At 34.5% G+C, this 19,737-nt stretch overlaps 1 protein-coding gene across 1 annotated transcript; it reads left to right on the plus strand.

Annotated features, from left to right (window-relative positions):
* Positions 1–678: 678 nt before the first annotated feature.
* si:ch73-347e22.8 lies at positions 679–13,256 on the plus strand. Its single transcript, XM_087295508.1, has 5 exons — positions 679–852; positions 3,772–4,200; positions 8,711–8,765; positions 12,429–12,555; positions 12,651–13,256. Exons 2-5 carry the CDS (start codon positions 3,889–3,891, stop codon positions 12,688–12,690), a joined length of 534 nt encoding a protein of 177 aa, XP_087151634.1. The 5' UTR covers positions 679–852; positions 3,772–3,888; the 3' UTR covers positions 12,691–13,256.
* Positions 13,257–19,737: the final 6,481 nt, after the last annotated feature.

Consider the following 19,737-nt stretch of genomic DNA (forward strand, 5'->3'; position numbering starts at 1 on the left):
TCATTGATGCTCTTTAAAAATTAAAGTCAGCAACATATTATTTGCAGTGTAAGAGTATTTCTAAAAATGCATTACGTCTTTATTATTACAGAACTAATGAGTTACACAAACATCTCTAGACTACCCTGAAAATCATCTCACTGTGACTGTAGAGGGCAGACCTGAGATCAGCTGTATAGGTGAACGTTTCTTCAAAGGGAGGAGGAGCTGCTCAACTGCTGTTAAAGGCAAAGAACAGAAAGAGTACAGGTGGCACACGGCGCTGTCTTAACTATAGGGTTATTATTTTTAGTTTGTGTCTGACTTATCTGGAAGTACACACTATGTTAATATGCTTACAGCCAATATCCTTACAGCCAGAGCTGGTCTCAGTTCAGTTCCAGGAAGGAATAAGGATTTAGCAATTAGCTTATGTTAATAAATTCAAATGATTCAAGGCTAATAATACATTTGTGTCAAATTCAGACTGATAAGGAAGACATCTTATAAATAAAATAAGTAAAAAAGAAACAAGGTAAAATGATATATTTTGTTGCTTGGGATCTAGTTGAGAAACCTAACTTTAAATGGATTGATTGTCCTTGCTATGAAGATAAAAATCAGAAACGAATATTTCTTGTTTAACTGGTCAGACTGGTCACCTGTGAGTGACTGAGCAGGACTAGGAAGGATTACGTTAGTGTCAGAGAAAGAAATATTTACAGAGGGAAAAAGTATATATTGTTGGCCTCTTCTGATGAGTATTTTTCTTCGTTTGTTAGTGATATTGCGTTCCGCTTTTAATATCTAACTAACTAGCTGTTTGGAGCAACAAAAATCCTCTTCAGATTGGATGCACAGTTGTTGCCAAAGGTAAGAGTTTTTTATTTCACTCTGAAAGAATGTATGTGGCGCTGCTTTGATCTCAGATCCTGTAACTATGACATCAGTTTAAGACAGAATGCTAGTCTATAAGTTAATATTTCACACGAGGACAACAGGATGTTTTGCATTTTAATGTTATATGCAAACGTTTATGAAAAGTCTGACTCAAGGTAGAAGTAAAAAACTAACAGCTGGGCTTTTTTTTTTTTTTTTTTTGCTGGTTTCAGAAGGGTTTGTGGAACTTTTAGGCAAACTTTGTAAAGTTTAGTGAGACTGGGAATCAGCTAAAACAAGCAGAATTTAAAAGTTTGAAACCATTATTACTCCCTTTCCTGCCACATTGAGACTATTAATATTTTAATTGAGTCATTAATATTTTAAACTGTCCTTCTGTTCTGTAAAAGTCTTCTTATGACTGTAAATTTATTATTTTTTTTTTTGCTCCTCATTACTCATTCATAAATTAAATGCTATTTTCACATTCTGGGTTAGTTTTCACCTAAAAAATATAACAAATGAACGAATAAATGAACAAACAAATGAATTCATTCATTCATTTATTCATTCATTCAAATGAATTTTTTAAATTATCAGTATAAACAACACTATCTCATGACAATTCGTAACTTTTTGATTAGGTATTTCGTATGATCATAATTGTACAATTTGAGTTCGGGGGTGGAGTTTGGTGCCACGGCTCCTTTTAAAAATGTTACATTTTGTACGACAAAACTTGAATTCGTACAAATCAGCCATCATGCTGTTATAAAACATAAAATAATATAATATATATAATAATATTATAATATAAAACATATAATCATCTGACAAACTGTCAACGCAAATCCATTTTACCTGAATAACCTTTATATATATATATATATATATATATATATATATATATATATATATATATAGATACACACACACACACACACACATTTTGGCATACATTTTGAACTCAAAATATGTTCAAAAGTTTGTGAGATATGATAAAAAGTATTTTTCTTTACAAATATTGTTATTTATACACACACACACACACACACACACACACACACACACACACACACACACACACACACACACACACACACACATATATATATATATATATATATATATATATATATATATATATATATATATATATATATATATATATATATATATATATATATATATATATATATCCCACATATACTTCATAGATAATTCAACAAAAAAGTCCAAATTTGAAACACATTTTAAAGGTTAAATGTTAAAACAAATATCTAATAATTTAAAAAAGTGTATTTTATCAGTCCTAGTTGGCCAGTTTCAACCTTAATTACATTTAAAGACACTTTGCTGTTCATTCAAACTACTTATTTAAAATAAGCAAAAACAACACAATCCTTGTGTGTTTTTTGGGACAACTTAATTGTTTTATGTTCAATCTACTTAAATTTGTAAAAAAATAAAATAAAAAAATAAGAACAGGGTGGCACAGTGGCTCAGTGGGTAGTTCTGTCGCCTCACAGCAAGAAGGTTGCTGGTTCAAGTCCCGGTTGGACTAGTTCGCATTTCCATGTGGAATTTTCATGTTCTCCCTTATGTTTGTGTGGGTTTCCTCCGGGTGCTCCGGTTTCCCACAAGTCCAAAGACATGCACGATAGGTAAATTGGGTGAACTAAATTGATCGTAGTGTATGAGTCTAAAAGCGAGAGTTATGGGTGTCTCCCAGTACTGGGTTGTGCCTGTAAGGGCAGCCGCTGCATGAAACATTTTCTAGATAAATTGGTGGTTCATTCCGCTGTGGTGACCCCTGATAAATAAGGGATTAAGCCACAGAAAAATAAACGAATTAATGAATAAGTTAATTTAATTCCTTTTCCATTTTTTTAAATATTTTTTAATAGTTTTTGCAGACAAACAAACCCATCATGAAACAATAATCTGCAAAATGTAAAATATAGTATGAAACAAGGAAAAATGGCAACATACAAAACATATATGACCTACAAAAAGACAATGGATGTAAAGAGAGAGAAAAAAAGCGTACTAATCTTCAGAAATTAAACAACACTATTAGTCTTTATGGTGTCTAAAAATAAAAATGAAAAGACTGGATCCCATATTTATCAAAATTCGCAGAATTCCCAGAAGAGGTATATCTATTCTTTCCAAATGTAAAGTGGAGGTGAGTTCAAGAGGCCAGCCAGAAAAAAGAGGCCAAATATTTTTCTTCCAGAAACAAAGGATATATAGCTAATCATGCCATACTGGACAGGTAACCGTACATTTCGGTTGAGAGTCTCCAGAAAATCTGACCAGCTAAAAATCATTGGGTCAGGGAGTAAAACACAATCTTAAACCTTAACAAAAAACTGAAATATTTCTAACCAAAATATCTGAATTTGAACACAGGACCAAAAAAAAGATACCCTCAGCGGCTTTACACTTGTTGTATGTGAGGGAAACCGAGGGATGGAATTTACTAAGCTTAGTTTTAGGATAGTTATTGCTGTAATATTTTGTACTGAATAAGGTTTTGTCTAGAATTTGTAGAACATGATAAAAGGCATTAATCCCAATCAGTCTTAGAGATTAAATAGGTCTTCTTCCCAAACGACTGAACCTAGCATGTATTTACAATTAAAACACATCTGATGAAACTAATTAAGTACTTGAGATATTTTGAAACCTACAGGTAAGTGTGTTAAAGCAGATTCGGCAGGGCCCTTCAGGAACAGCAGTTTGAACAATGGTCTTGAGGGTTCACTTCCTTTTTATAACTACATGCACCATCAGAGTTGCTTTAAAAATACGTCTTTATATCTGTTAATTGTTTGTCATTTTTAACGTACCTTACTGCTTATGAATTAATTATTACTTGTTCTGTTTCTCTGTTCACTTTTCTTTTAGAGACCAAACCCCTGTTGACTAAAAACAGAGTACATAAAAAAACTTCTTGATCAATACAGGAAATCTGAGAATATAATCAAAACATTTTTAACTTATTTGGACATAAATTCTGTACACATGGCCATGGAGAGGAGGTCATGCTGGTGCATGATGCTGTTCTTGATAATAGCTCTGGCGGTTGGTTTAGTGGCATACATTCACTTTAAACAAGACCTGGTAAACAAACTAAAAAATGAGATGGAGTTCTCTGATGCAGCGGTTAGAGAAGCAGTGATGGGTGTAGAGAACTTTGGTTCAGCAGTCGAGCAGACACAGAAAGAGCTGGACAACACTGAGAAAGAGGTCAAGGAGCTTCAGGACGAGGTCGGGAAATTAAACCCCCCTAAAGAGGAAAAGGACAAAGAGCTTAAAGCCTGCAAGGATTTAGTGGTGAGTATAATGCACATTCAACTGATTCAGTTGTGAACATACACTGTAAAAAAATACTTGGTTCCATACTAGAAACACAAATCCATTAAGGTTACTTAATAGTTTCTACAAATGTATGCTTATTGAACATAAAACAATTAAGTTGTCCCCAAAAAACCTTAAGAATCGTGTTGTTTCAACTTATTTTATATATGTAGGTTAACACTTTATAATAACTACACACTTGGAATCATCTATTAAGCATTAGCAAATGGTGAATTCATTATTTGTTAAGCATTTACTCTACATTAATAAATGTTGGTAAGCAGTTATAACTGCAGATACAAATACTCTATTCTTTACTTACAAGTAGGGCCAGACAGAATCTGTGGACATTTTTTGCTATTTCAGCACATAATTTTGTAGAAAATCTGCATATTTTTTTTCTAATGACTTCAGAAGTATCATAACCAAAAACCTAATATATGAAATAAAAAAGAAAACATTTTACACTTTTATATAATGTTTACAATGCAAATCAAATTAGATCCACTTATTTGGTAAACAAAGCAGCTCTCTCATACACTGTAAAACCCAATAAGTAAAGGTAACTCAAACCATTTGAGGAAACCAATTGCAACAAACCATTTAAGTTCAAAAACTAATCCTCGTGAGTATTGTAAACTTAATCCATTTGAGTAAACGAAGCAATCTGAGCACAGTAAAACTCAATAAATGAAGAGAACTCAAACCAAGTGAGTACTGTAAAACACAATAAGTTAAGGCAACTCAAACCGTTTGAGGAAACCGATTGCTACAAACCATTTGAGTAAAAAAACAAATCTATATGAGTACTGTGAACTTAATCATTTTAAGTTGAAGTAATGAGGCATTTAATTAACCCATTACCTTCAAGACTGAGTTCAAAACTCTTTTCAAATGAGTAGAATTAACTTTCAGTCAATTCTGAGTGAACTACACTCATTTCATTTGATAAAGTTGACTATTGGGTTTTACAGTGTATGATATATCTACTAAAAGACAGAAAACACTACTTTACAACTGTATTGGGAATAAATCAAATGAGCATTTTCATATTTGTCAATAATAATGCTTAATATAATAATTAAAAAACAGAAAAATAAAAATGTGCACACATTTACATGAGTAAATAAATCAGTGATAGGCGACAAATCTGAGGAAATCTGGGGATTTCTGCATGCGCAGATTTCATGTGGACCTATTAACAAGTCAAGAATAAAGCAGCATGTGTAGCTGTATTTCTAAACTGCTTACTAACATCTATTAATGTAGACTAAATGCTTAATAGATAATGAATTCACTATTTGCTAATGCTCAATACATAGTGTATAGTTATTATAAAGTCTTAAATTGGTCATTTTCTCAACCTTTACTTGTTCCAAAACTGTTTTACATTCTTTACTCTGTTAAATACAAAAGAAGATAATTTGAAGAATGCCAGAAACCTGTAACTATTGACTTCCATAATATTTGGTTTTCAGTGGTCACAGGTTTTCTTTAAATTGTCTTTTTGTTCCTTAAAGAAACTCAGGTTCACAAAAGCCGGGTTTTGACAAATGAAGGTTGAGTAAATGATGACAAACTTTTCAATTTTGGGTGAACTATCCCTTTAAGACATGAAAACACAAAACAATCCATTCTTACTTGTCAGAGCATAACGTTGCATCGATGTAATCATGTTTATGACACTAGCAGTGTTGCCACAGTCGTTTTTTTTTTTAAAAATCAGCCAAAATCATTTTATATTATAAGCTGATAGATATAGGCCAGTAAGGGCCTTCTGCGCCTACTGGTAGGCTCAGAAGGCTGTTATCATTATCATCCATCTTTATATTATGTATTAAATTAACCATTAATTTGATTGAAATAATGTCTACCCAAAACCCAACTGTCACAGTAATGTAAAAACAGATCTGCATGGTCTTCTCCATTAGCATATCTGATTAACCATGTGGATGGATGATTACAGCTTCTGAGCCAACCAGTAGGCGCAAAAGGCTCCTACTGGTCCATATCTATCAGGTGATAACCATTGATAACGCCCATTCAATCGAGTGATAACATTCGAAGCGGGTGGGAGATTGCAGTTGAATGAAAAAAATCAGAAATTGCATGTTGCAGTTTTGGGGGTACTTTTATAACCTGCTGTGGCCTCGAAATAGTTTCTTTCTAGTGAACACAAAATCAAACCTGAATAGTTTCTTAATAGACCCTAATTCTGGAATTCTGGCAACCCACCATTCCCCCCTTCCAAACCCCAAAAAGACAAACAAACAATCAAAAAAACATTGCGCATGAGGAAGTATCAAGCCATCTGACGGCATGTCACACACTAAATCAACGGAACGTCATTTATTCAACATCTGACAAAGGTCTTAAAGGGACAGTTCACCCCCCCCAAAAAAAAAATTTGCATCACCCTTGACTTGTTACAAACCTGTTTTAGTTTTAGGGCGTACTCACACTGTACAGTTGCCTTGAACCGGGCCAAATCACACTTGTACCCCTCCCATCTCCTCCTGACGGCCAGCACTCACCTTACATTCGGGGCTGGGCACGCTTACGTCATTGATGATGCGCTGTTCAGTAAGAAGCGCTCTCGCTCAGCACAGTGGAGATTTTTTTAGTTGTGTTGTGTGATATGCAGTGACACGCAGTCAAATATTTTGCCGAACATATCATCCACTTTTGCCGCTCATAAACAATCATAAAGCCCTCGTGCTGCAGGAATTAGGAGGTTTGCTGAAGGTGCGCAGCTTTCGTACCTGGTGAGGGGTTTGCATCTTTAATAAACTACAACAGATTGAACAGTAAGAATGATTAATAAATCCATATGAACCAGTCCCTTAAAAGTCTCGTCTCGCTTTCAGTTTCGGGCTTAGGTGCGTTTTGCACTCACACACAATCGTACCGCGCCAAAGCCCAAGTAAATCGTGCTCAGGCACACCTCTTCCAACCGGGCCAGGGCCGGCCAAATGAACCGTGCCTGAGCCCGAATCAGCGCACTCACACTTCTCAAACGATCCAGGAAACGGGCCTGGGCACGGTTCGAAAAGCATAGTGTGAGTAGGCCCTTGATGTCTCTGTTAAACTCAAAGGAAATATTTTAAAAACCGTTGGAAACCTTTAAGCATTGACATTCATAATAGGAAAAACAAATACTACAGATGTCAGTGGTTACAAGCTTTCAGCGTACTTCATTATATCTTTTGTGATCAACAGAACAATAGAACAAAAACTGGTTTGGAACAAGTTAAGGATGAGTAAATGATGGCAGGTTTTTTTCTTTTTGAGTGAACCATCCCTTTAGAAGTATGTCTAATAGTCAGTCAGTACTTTTAACACACTGAAGACTCAAGTAAAATATCAGTGAAGATCCGATAAACCCTCTGTAAGAATCCAGTTGTTGACAAAATGGGCTACTTTTCGTTCCTTTTGTGCTTGATTTGAGTTGTCATTGGGGCGAAAACTATTCTTGGACCTGGCAACCCTGAGCATCGACACCCAGCTCCAGAGCAAGTTTTACAACTAACAGATCACTTGCCAAACTGGTAGTAACAACAGCACTATAAATACACATAATTGTAAGCCAATTTAAACATAAAACTCCTCAAAAAATAAAGGGATAGTTCGCCAAAAAAGAAAACATTATTTACTCACCTTTAGGCCTGCCAAAATGAATATAGATTTTCTTCTTCTTCTTCAAAACTATTTTTAGCTGATACTGTGATTCTGAAAATGCAGGTCAGCAGCTACTGGTACTTAAACATATGCAGGAAAAATAAAACTTATATTTTTTATGATAAGTCAATATGCCAAGGCTGTGGATTAAAGATAATGTTGTAGTTTAAAGGGATAGTTCACCCCACAATAAAAATTCTGTCATCATTTACTCAACCTTCACTTGTCAGAAGCCTGTTTGAGTTTCTATTTTATGTTGAACACAAAGGAAGGTATTTTGACAAATGTTGTTAAACCGGTAGCCATTGACTTTAGTAGTCATTATTTTCCCTACTATGCAAGTCAATGGTTACTGTTTTCTAACATTCTTCAAAATATCTTCTTTTGTGTTCTACATGCAAAAGAAACCCAAACAAGTTTGTGATATGAAGGGTGAGTAGATAATGTTAGTTTTTCATTTCTGAGTGAACTGTTCCTTTAATGTTTGATGATAAATTGTATATAACACTTCAATGTATCTGGTGGAACAGATATTAATTTTGGTTTGCCTGTTGATGTTCTTTTTGACTTTTTAAACTGCCGGTTCACATTGAATTGCATGTAAATCACCAAAGAGCACTACAATCTTTCTTGTATGATCTGAAAGTGAATAAATTAAGCACAGAATGTAAATCTTTGGGTGAACTATCTTTTCAAGTCATAAGTTTTGAGTGGTATTTATTTTAAATGTTTAGTTTTGGTATCTGTTTTAGCTTAAGAAACGTGACATATTAATAAAAATGTTAACTCTGTTTTGTGTGTTCAATAGGCAGGGCTGAATAATGACATTGCAGCAGTGGAGAAAGACAAGACTGACTCTGAAGGTATGTTCAAATGTGTTCACTTAGAAAACCTCAACAATATTATGCAATAAACTATAAAGCCACTTAAACATTTTGAGAGAAACACATATGAGAAATTATTCAGCATATTACAGATGAAGCTGTCCTTAAAGTATTTATATTATATTAATGAGAAGTGAATTATACTTTTTTCATTATTTCAATTTGTATAATTATAAGTAATAACATTCATTCATTCATTTTCCTTCAGCTTAGTCCCTGATTTATCAGGTGTTGTCACAGCGGAATGAACCGCCAACTATTTCAGCATATGTTTTATGCAGTAGATGCCCTTCTAGCTACAACCCTGTACTGGGAAACACCCATACACTTTCTCATTCACACACACCTTCTATACACTGTGGCCAAATTAGTTCATTCAGTTCACCTATAGCGCATGTCTTTGGACTGTGAGGAAAACTGGAGCACCTGGAAGAAACCCATATGAACATATGGAGAACATGCAAACTCCACACAGAAGTGTCGAACCTGCAACCTTCTTGCTGTGAGGCGATAGTGCTAACCACTGAGCCACTGCCCCGCCCACTAATAACATTCAAATGAATATTATTATTATTTTACACATATTACACTATTACTTACAAAATATTGCATTTCTATTATTATCTTTAAGTCTTGTTTCACCCAATCATATATATTTTGGTTTGATGTATAAACAATAAACATTTACAAGAATTACATTTCAGTTAAACTTTTTAAGTAGCGCCCCCTTTATAACTGTTAGGGTAAGCCCTTGGTTCAAAAACATTTTTATGGAAAGAAATCAGTCCCCAAAGTCTTAACTAAATATGTGTTTTTTTTTTTTTTTTTTTTTTTTACATTTTATTAATAAAGTATTTTTACATTTTAAAGGTTTATAATGAAAACCTATCAATTGTTTTGTAGTGAAAGCAGAGAAAAAATAATGCATTTATGAAGTGTGCTTCACACAGGTCAGTGGGCTTGACAAAGCACCCATAATGCCTTTTCTCGCTTATTTCTATAAAAACACACTCCCTACTCCCTAAAATTAGGGGCCCTATAAACACACTCAGCGCAATAAGGTGCAAGACGTGTTTGGCGTGATTTGTTGCAATTTTCAGACCAGCGCAACCGTATTTTTTCTGTCTATTCATGACAATTTGCATTTGCATAATGTAATTATTATTAGCATCAATATTTATTTTATGCAAATTGATATATATATATATATATATATATATATATATATATATATATATATATATATATATATATATATATATATATATATATATATAATAAAAACAAGCTTAGATTTGTCCACCTGTCAGGTTTTGAATCATATGGGGCACAAGAATAGCATGCGTGTTTGGATATAACTCAGGTTTTTGAGCACACTTAGTTATTATTGTTCATTTATTCCTTTGCTGGAAATTAGAACTGAATTCAGAAATAGTTTGGGAACAAATCTTTGCGCTTAACAAACCAAAATAAATATATTAGGTTAATGGGTGCCTTCAGTGACATGCATAAAACAGTTTCCTTACTCCATGAAAGTGAAGGAGTAAAGAGTAAAAGTAAAGAGAAAGTAAAGAGGTAGAATGAAGGAGGGTTATTCTTTATTCTTGCGCTGCAGATGCTCTGTTTTACTGTTTTCTTGCTAGTGAAGTGTTCAGTTTTGCCACTTACAAAGTCCACTTTGTAAATAGCAAATGTGCCATTGCACGACACAACTGACGCTTAGGCCCTGTTTACACTAGTACGTTTTAGTTTTAAAACGGCATTTTAAAATAAAAACAATCTGCGTCCAAACTAGCGTTTGACCCAGCATTTCTGAACAACTCTCCGTCTACACCGCACCATTGAAAACGCACATCACATGACCACACATACACACACACTCTGGCATGCGCTGCAGCATATCTACCCAGATGAGTCGTCTGACTGTTCATCAAGGATCTACCGCTGGATCTAATCTCACTATATTTGTTAAACGTGATATTTAGTTCATCCTGTTGTCTATATCTAACCGCATTTTTCCTGACTTTGGACTGCTGAATCTATTACTTGTTCTCAGGTAACGTGTTTTGGCTGAGCGCAAAGATAGGTTAATAATTAATGTAACCATAGACTGTACATTCTGTATATTGACTGATTGCTTGCCTTTATCCTATAATTTATAAATCTATTGTGCATTACACTTTTATAATGGCCATTATTGATTATTAAAACTGAAATTCAGCAAAATTAGTATGTTTCGTAATTTCAGTGAAAATGAAAAGAGGCAGTTATGTTTTGGGCTCTGTTTTTTTATCAATATGCATACAGTGAAGATGATGCTCATGTAAATATGGAGCTACATGACGCCTCAACATTTCTGCTGTCTGTTTGGTTGCTAATATCAAAATGAAAATAGTCAATTCCTTTTATCATGTTTTCATTTTATTAAGAAAGTGAAACAATGTAGCCAGAGTGATGTGAATAAGGTTATAACATACACTGTTCCCTTTGAAGATTTACCCGACGTATCCTCGGGAGTTTGTTTTCCATATCCAACTTGCAAAGTCTGAACTTACAAGGAGAGGATGCAAGCTGAACTGTGTGTAGGCTACTTAATATAAAGGGAAAAGTCCCAATCAAATAGGTGAATGTCTGCAGTCCCGCCTCCGTTTTTAGATGTCTCTGTTTTCCTCTATCCAAACTGAGACAGAGCAGCAGCATTTTTGAATGAAAATGGCCTCTCCAGCGTTTTTAAAACGCTCCGTTTTCGGTGCTCGAAAACTCTGGCAGAGTGTGGATGGTTGGCGTAACGTAGTAAAACTTATGCATTTAAAAACTAAAACGTTTTAGTGTAAACAGGGCCTTAAAGGGAATAAGAGATGAGACTCTGAAACACACCCATAACTCATTAATTCAATTCAATTCAATTCAGCTTTATTTGTATAGCGCTTTTACAATGTAGATTGTGTCAAAGCAGCTTCACATAAATGGTCATAGTAACTGGAACAGTGTAGTTCAGTTTTTAGTGTTTAAGTTCAGTTCAGTTCAGTTTAGCTCAGTTCAGTGTGATTTAATCATTACTGAGAGTTCAAACACTGAAGAGCAAATTCATCGATGCGTAGCTCTACCAATCCTGAACCATGCGAGCCAGTGGCGACAGTGGAGAGAGAAAAAAAACTTCACCTGATGGGAGTGAAAAAAAAAACCTTGAGAGAACCAGACTCAGTTGGGCACGACCATTTTAATTTCTCCGCTGGCCAAAAGTCTTGTGCAGAGCTTCAGTCGCCGTGGTGGAGGCTGGAAGAATAAGCACAACTCTATTAGATCATTCGCTGGGGCACAGTGTGTATTTTAATGTCCTTAAATAGCAAAAGTAGATTCAGATTTGCCCTTATTGCAAATGCAAAAATTACTTTCATTCCTGTGTGGAGTTGCATATTCTCTCCGACTTCCCCCACAGTCCAAAAACATGTGCTGTAGGTAGATTGAATAAGCTAAGATTGTCTGTAGTGTATGTGTGTGAATGAGTGTGTATGGGTGTTTGCCAGTCCTGGCGGGTGGAAGGGCATCCGCTGTGGTGAGGGAAATAAATGAATGAATGAAAAGAGAAAAGTTGGCAAAGAAAAGAACTGTTTATGATTGTCTTTTTTTGCTGCGTTTCAGGTAATTTTGCAGGTGAAAAAACTAAATGGGATGAAACCACAAATGGCCTTAAAAAGCAGATGGAGGAGACAAGTCCAGTCTGCGCTCATCTGAAGAAAGAAGGCTTTGAGAAAGAACCTAGCTTAAAGTGAGTTTAATAGTTTTCTTCCTTTAGATATAAATACATTTGATTACCAAGACCTGCGTTTGAATGAATCTAAATATGTTTTCATTTTATTGCAGGGATATTTGCCCTCCGCTGCCAACTCCAGCTCAAGCATAACTGGAAGTGAATTCAACCGTTTGAACTCAAGACAGCATCTATCAGAGGAGTTCTAAAAATAAACACACCTGTGACATCATTATACCTCATTGAAATGTCATTCAAATGTGATCTAATCTGACGTCCGATCAAGTCAGTGTCATAGGTGACTGTAACCACTTAAAGATGATGGCTTTGTTGAGCCGTGTATGTCTGCATTAGCAAATCATGAATACATTTTTTTTGGCTCCCTATATGTAAATTGGTCGTTATTGCATAAAAATAAACTGCTTAAAATCCGTTTAGTAAGTGAATGTATGAGACATAAAACAAGCGAAAGCTTTTTTTTTTGTCTGAAAAACATGGCATTTACATATAAAGTGTCTGTGCAGTTTGTATTTGGACTTAAATTGGTATGTTTTTCAGTATGCTTTGGAATATGGGGTTTGAAGGGAAAACAGGGATTTTGTGCTCAGTGGATGCTGTAGCGTTTACAATAATGTATTTTCTATTAAACATGTTGCACTCTACTATGTTCTGTGCTTTTTTAAAACTGATTTTACTAAATAAAACAACAGAAATCACTATTCAAGTCTGTATAATGGATTATCATTAATGCAATAACTCGATATAAAAAAGGAATTTTTTTGATTGATTCTAAAGCAATAATTTTCAACCAAAGAGTTTTTCAAGTGGAAAATTAAGCAATGGCCAAGTCAATCCTATAACCTGAATTCGATTGAGCATGCATTTCACTTGTTGAAAACAAAACTAAGATAAAATGCCCCAAGAATGTGTAGAAACCGAAGACAGTTGCTGTAGAGGCCTGGCAGAGCATCATCAGGGATGAAACCCAGCGTCTGGTGATGTCTATGCATTCCAGACTGCAAGCTGCAATTGACTGCAAAGAATTTGCAACCAAGAACTAAACAGTGAAAGTTTGATTTATGATTATTTTTATGTCCAATTACTTTTTGACCCTTAACAAGTGGGAGGCACATATGCAAACTGTTGTAATTCCTACACTTTTCACCAGATTAGGATGTAAATACCCTCAAATTTAAGCTGTCAGTCTGCAGTTACAGCACATTTTGTTCATTTATTGAGCCTAAAATGTTAGAATTGTGTTGATGTCCCAATATTTATGAATTTAACTGTATCACTTCAAACTATTAAACATGTCATGTCATCAAACCTTTTCAAGATCCCATAATGCAAGTCAGACGCATAAAAAAATGCAAGTTAACAAAAAAAAAATGAAATAAAAATTTGAAAAACTGATAATTATAGATATACAGTGTGGTTATGATTCAATAGAAAGAATGGTTTTGGAGAACCTCTGAAGATGTATAATACAATTTATCAAAACCTAATTATTTATCTATATTAATTATAAATTTCATAAGAATAAATTCAAGTTAGGTTTAATTCTTTATAACTCTCTAAAATCCTCTTCCGCACCTATTCTTTACTGCCACATGTTTAACAAGAGCAGAAAATTCTGTTTTCGGATGTGGATTATTTTCTATATCTCTGCCACAAGATCCTCCTCGTTAATTCTGGCGTTCATTCCAGCTTTATCCAGCAGTTTCATCATAATGTATGGTTTCCTACATGTCAACATCTATTAAAACAGATATATTTTTTGTAAGTTTGTGAACTTCACGTTTCGCTTTTCAGCACAACATGATCAGAAAATTCTGTCTTGAGTATATTAATTGATATATTACTAAATACATAGAGTATTATTATTATCATTAGAACAACATAATAATGTTGTAAAAACATAATAATGAGACAAAAACAGAAAATTCTGCCATCTTTTACTCATTATCCAGGTGAATCAAACCTGTTTGAGATTACTTTTTCTGTTAAACACATAAGAAGATCTTTAAAGAAATGCTGAAAACCAGAAAACATTGACTTCAATAGGATTTGTTTTTTCTACTATGGACTTCTATGGGTACGTTTTGAACATACTTCTGTTAGCAGATATTTTTAAAAATGTTATGAACATGTAAGCATTAACCTTCATAGTAGGACAAATCCTATCAAAGTCAATGGTTACAGGCTTCAAAATATTTTTCAAAGCATCTGCTGTTGTGTTCAACAGAAAAAAGAACCTCAAACAGGTTTCCAAGAATTGGAGGTCGAGTAAATGATAGAACTTTCAGATTTAGGTAAATCGTCCCTTTGCTGATTTCACAGGTTTTTACATTTATTTGTTGAATATTACAATAAGGAACTAAATAAAATGTCTGCTGTAAAGAGTTCAGCCAAATAAGAAGGATCCTGCATGTCCAAACAATTCCAAGAAAGACATACCCTAAAACAAACACTGCTCTGCATATTTGCTTTCGTGATCATAAGGGTTTAAAGATTATGTAACTGTGATACAGTATATGTAATTAATTAAAATTCAAGCTGACATTCACCAGCAATGGCTTCATTTAAACTCCAATGTAGCAGTTAAATGCATATAGAAAAATATGTTAGTAATAATAAAATTGAAGGACGGCACGGTGGCGCAGTAGATAGTGCTAGTCATTGGTTCGAGCCTCGGTTGGGTCAGTTGGCATTTCTGTGTGGAGTTTGCATGTTCTCCCTGCGTTCACGTGGGTTTCCTTCAGGTGCTCTGGTTTCCCCCACAAGTCTAAAGACATGCAGTACAAGTGATTTAGGTAAGCTAAATTGTCCATAGTGTATGTGTGTGAATGAGTGTATGAGTGTTTCCCAGTGATCGGTTGCAGCTGGAAGGGCATCCGCTGTGTAAAACATATGCTGGATAAGTTGGCGGTTCATTCCGCTGTGGCAACCTCAGATCAATAAAGGGACTAAACCGAAAAGAAAATGAATGAAGGAATAAAATTGACTTAATATGACTTAAAACTAGTGTTTGACATATACTGGGCTGCAATGTACGCTGGGTCTTTTTCTCATGTTGCTCAGCCTCATTTAGTGAATTCTGCTGTGGCGACCCCAGATTAATAAAGGGACTAAGCCAAAAAGAAAATGAATTAATAAATGATTTCGTTTAGAATGAAAACAAATGACTTATTTAGTTGTAGTTTTATATTTCTTTTACTCATGTCATAATTTACTCATCTTCCACTTTCTTCAGTTGAACACAAAGGAAGATTCTGATGAATGCTAAAAAAAACCTCCATTGACTTCTACACTCACCAGCCACTTTATAAGGTACGCCTGTCCAACTGCTTATTAGCGCAAACTTCTAATCAGCCAATCACATGGCAGCAACTCAATGCATTTAGGAATATAGACATGGTCAAGGCGATCTGCTGCAGTTTAAACTGAGCATCAGAATGGGCAAGAAAGCCGATTTAAGTGACTTTAAACGTGGCATGGTTGCTGGTGTCAGACGGGCTGGTCTGAGTATTTCAGAAACTGCTGATTTACTGGGATTTTCATGCACAACCATCTCTTGGGTTTAGAGAATAGTCAGAAAAAGAGAAAATATCCAGTGAGGAGCAGTTCTGCGGGTGCAAATGCCTGGTTGATGCCAGAGGTCAGAGGAGAATGGCCAGACTGGTTCGAGCTGATAAAGAGGCAACAGTAACTCAAATAACCACTCGTTACAACCGAGGTATGCAGAAGAGCATCTCTGAACACACAACACGTCCAACCTTCAGGCGGATGGGCTACAGCAGCAGAAGGCCACACCAGGTCCCACTCCTGTCAGATAAGAACAGAAAACTGAGGCTACAATTCGCACAGGCTTACCAAAATTGGACAATCGAAGTTTGGAGAAATGTTGCCTGGTCTGATGAGTCTCAGTTTCTGCTGCGACATTCGGATGGGGTCAGAATTTGGCATCAACAACATGAAAGCATGGATCCATCCTGCCTTGTGTCAGTGGTTCAGGCTAGTGGTGGTGGTGTAATGGTGTGGGGGATATTTTCTTGGCACACTTTGGGCCCATTAGTACCAACTGAGCATCGTGTCAACGCCACAGCTTATCTGAGTATTGTTACTGACCATGTTCATCCCTTTATGACCACAGTGTACCCATCTTCTGATGACTACTTCCAGCAGGATAACGCACCATGTCATAAATCACGAATGATCTCAAGACTGGTTTCTTGAACTTGACAATGAGTTCATTGTACTCAAATGACCTCCACAGTCACCAGTTCTCAATCCAATAGAGTACCTTTGGGATGTGGTGGAACAGGAGATTCACATCATGGATGTGCAGCCGACAAATCAGCAGCAACTGTGTGATGCTATCATTTTAATATGGACCAGAATCTCTGAGAAATGTTTCCAGCACCTTGTTGAATCTATGCCACAAAGGATTAAGGCAGTTCTAAAGGCAAAAGGGGGTCCAACCAAGTACTAGTAAGGCATACCTAATCAAGTGGCCAGTGAGTGTATAGTGTAATAATATTTACTTCAATTTTTTTTTGCTTTTTCTCCAGCACTCTTTAGAATATCTTTCTTTGTGTTCAACTGAAGAAATAAATTTGAAAAGGTTTAGTACCACTAGTAAATAGTGAGGACATTTTTATTTTAGGGTGAACTGCCCCTTTAAAATCATGCTTAAATGCACTTACTATTGCTGGCAGAGGTTGAAGGCCAAACTGAAACTATAAAGCAGAGCAGGACTAACTGGTTAAAACATCTCAGGTTACTTGACCAAATTTTAGCTTCTTAGGAATACGGACATGGTAAATACAACAAGACAGCTAGAGAATACAAATTAAAGTCAATGAAAATGTAAATTGTTCTACTTCTGTTTTTGGAAATAAATTAAAAGTTAGATTCATTGAGCTCTAAAACAAATACTTTAAATGTTATGTTCACACCTTGGTAAATAATATCATTAATAATTATGTCCCAGTATTTTTCCAAAGTTGCTCAGGATAATGACATGCAACAAATAGTTTTTATTTGAATTCAGATAAAGCAACATCGTGTATTAACATCAGCTTTACGTCTCTGCATAAAAAGAAATGAAGGTAAAGTTTAATTACAGTAAGCCACAGGTCAGTGTGAGACGGGTTTGAAAGGGCATAGGGAAATACTGGTCCATGTGAATATTTGAGGAGGGAAATCACCAAAAGAAAACTCTTGAGTAAACATCTTTATTATCAGGAGATTTAATCACACGTGATTACACCAAGGACATGATCAAGCATGATCTATAAATGAGGCAGTGCTTAATAAAAAAAATATAAAAATCAAAAAGACACACAGGATAATTGGAGATACTTGAAACAAACATGCTTAAAAACAGCATATCTTGGTTAGGTAGGTTTGGCTGCTGCTTTTAATTGCTTGTTAGTTGCTTTCCCATCATTTTAAATTTACATAATGTTTTGTCTTCAAGTATTTGAGTCGTTCGCAAAATCATTCTAACCTGTTCTTTGCCGCCATCTAATGGACAAGAAACATTTCCACATGTTTTTTATTTGACTTCAAAAACAAACATTCAAAATCCAATCGTACAAAAAAAAAGATAACAATGATAATAACAGATCAGGTTAAATAATATAACACATATAAAAAAATAAAATAAAAAGAGAAACAAAAGAGAAAAAGTAAAAGAAAAAAAAACAGAGATACATACATAACACAAATACAGCAGGAGGAAAGAAGAACATGTATCCGTGATCTTTCCAAAATAATGATCATAATAATCCAAGAATCTACCACTTTTTGTTATTAACCAGTCTAAGAGATTTCATAAAATACATCAATTTCAATTAAAAATGTAAAAAAGAAGGCTGCGAAGTGGAGAATTTTTTTGTGAATAAAATATTTTCCATACAAAATACAAAAGTTAATAATGTAGTTCTCTGATATATCAGTTTTACCTTTATAGTAACAAATAATATCTTGTAGTTGAAAGGGTCTGGAAGAAGCAATGTAATTACCTATATGGAGATTTAAGCTATTCCAAAAGCTTTTTGTGTTTTCAAAAATATGTGAATCAACGTTTCGTCTTTAGTTTTACAAAATGTGCATGAGTTATTAACCTCCAAACACTTTGCCAAAGTACTATTCACTGGATATATTTCATGAAGAACTTAAAAGTGAACCTCTTTTGTTTTATTGGGGATGCAGTACTTATGAGGTAATAGCCAGGCTTTTTTCCAGTCTATTAGGTCAATGAGGGATGCCCAGTAAAATTTGCCCTTGGGAACATTATACTTTTTATTTTGAAAAATTTGTTGAATATATTTATTATTACATTTTCTGTCAAATAGAATAATTCCATTTAAGATTAGCTCTGGTTCTTTAATAACATTTTCATTAAAAAATAAATGAGATTTTATAAGTTGAATTTGGCCTAAAGGAATTGCTTTTTGCACAGCATTAAATTCTTTAAAAGGTTATGGAAAATTATTATTAGACATAAATTGTTCATAAGACAAGAAGTTGCCAGACTTATCAAAAATTGAGAGAATCCCAATTATATTTCTGTTAAACCACGTGGACAGAGAAAATAGATTTATTTCTAATTCTAATATCAGAGTTGTTCCATAAAATGTATTTATGTGGTGAGAAATTATGTAGTGGGAATAACACAATTTCCAGAAAAGAATAACCTGCTGGTGAAATTTTGACAGTGCAATTGGCAATTTATTCGGTAGATAATTACATTTTAAAATAAAAGGAAGAATTTGGAAAAATAGAAAAATAGAGTTTGGAATAAAAACCATATAGAGTTAGTGTCATTTAAGAATCTTTTAAACCAATTTATTCTATAAGTGTTTACTATGTCCTCAAAGTCAAACACTTCAAGTCCACCATCTTTTCGACTATTTGCTAGAACTGTTTTCTTAAGTTTATGGGATTTATTTTTCCAAATAAAGTTGAGAAATATTTTGTTAACTTCTTTAGCGGTAGGGATATTAATAGAAAGAGAAAGTGAAGGGTATACCAAACGAGATAAACCTTCTGCTTTGGTCAGAAGATAAAGGGAAAGGTCTCTTTGGAGCCAAAGATTAAAAATGCTATGAGGTTTTTTAAGTCTACCAGAAAAGTTAAGCAGTTGTCTAGTGGCTAAATTTTTTGTTAAATAAATACCCAGATACTTTAAAG

The sequence above is a fragment of the Danio rerio genome, chromosome 19 (assembly GCF_052040795.2).
Source record: "Danio rerio strain M-AB ecotype USA chromosome 19, GRCz13ab, whole genome shotgun sequence".
Classification (NCBI taxonomy): domain Eukaryota; kingdom Metazoa; phylum Chordata; class Actinopteri; order Cypriniformes; family Danionidae; genus Danio; species Danio rerio.

Coding starts and splice junctions, on each gene's coding strand:
- si:ch73-347e22.8 (XM_087295508.1), top strand. CDS start 3,889: ATGGCCATGGAGAGGAGGTCATGCTGGTGCATGATGCTGTTCTTGATA. Junction 4,201..8,710: donor AAGCCTGCAAGGATTTAGTG/GTGAGTATAATG, acceptor TGTGTTCAATAG/GCAGGGCTGAATAATGACAT. Junction 12,556..12,650: donor GAGAAAGAACCTAGCTTAAA/GTGAGTTTAATA, acceptor ATTTTATTGCAG/GGATATTTGCCCTCCGCTGC.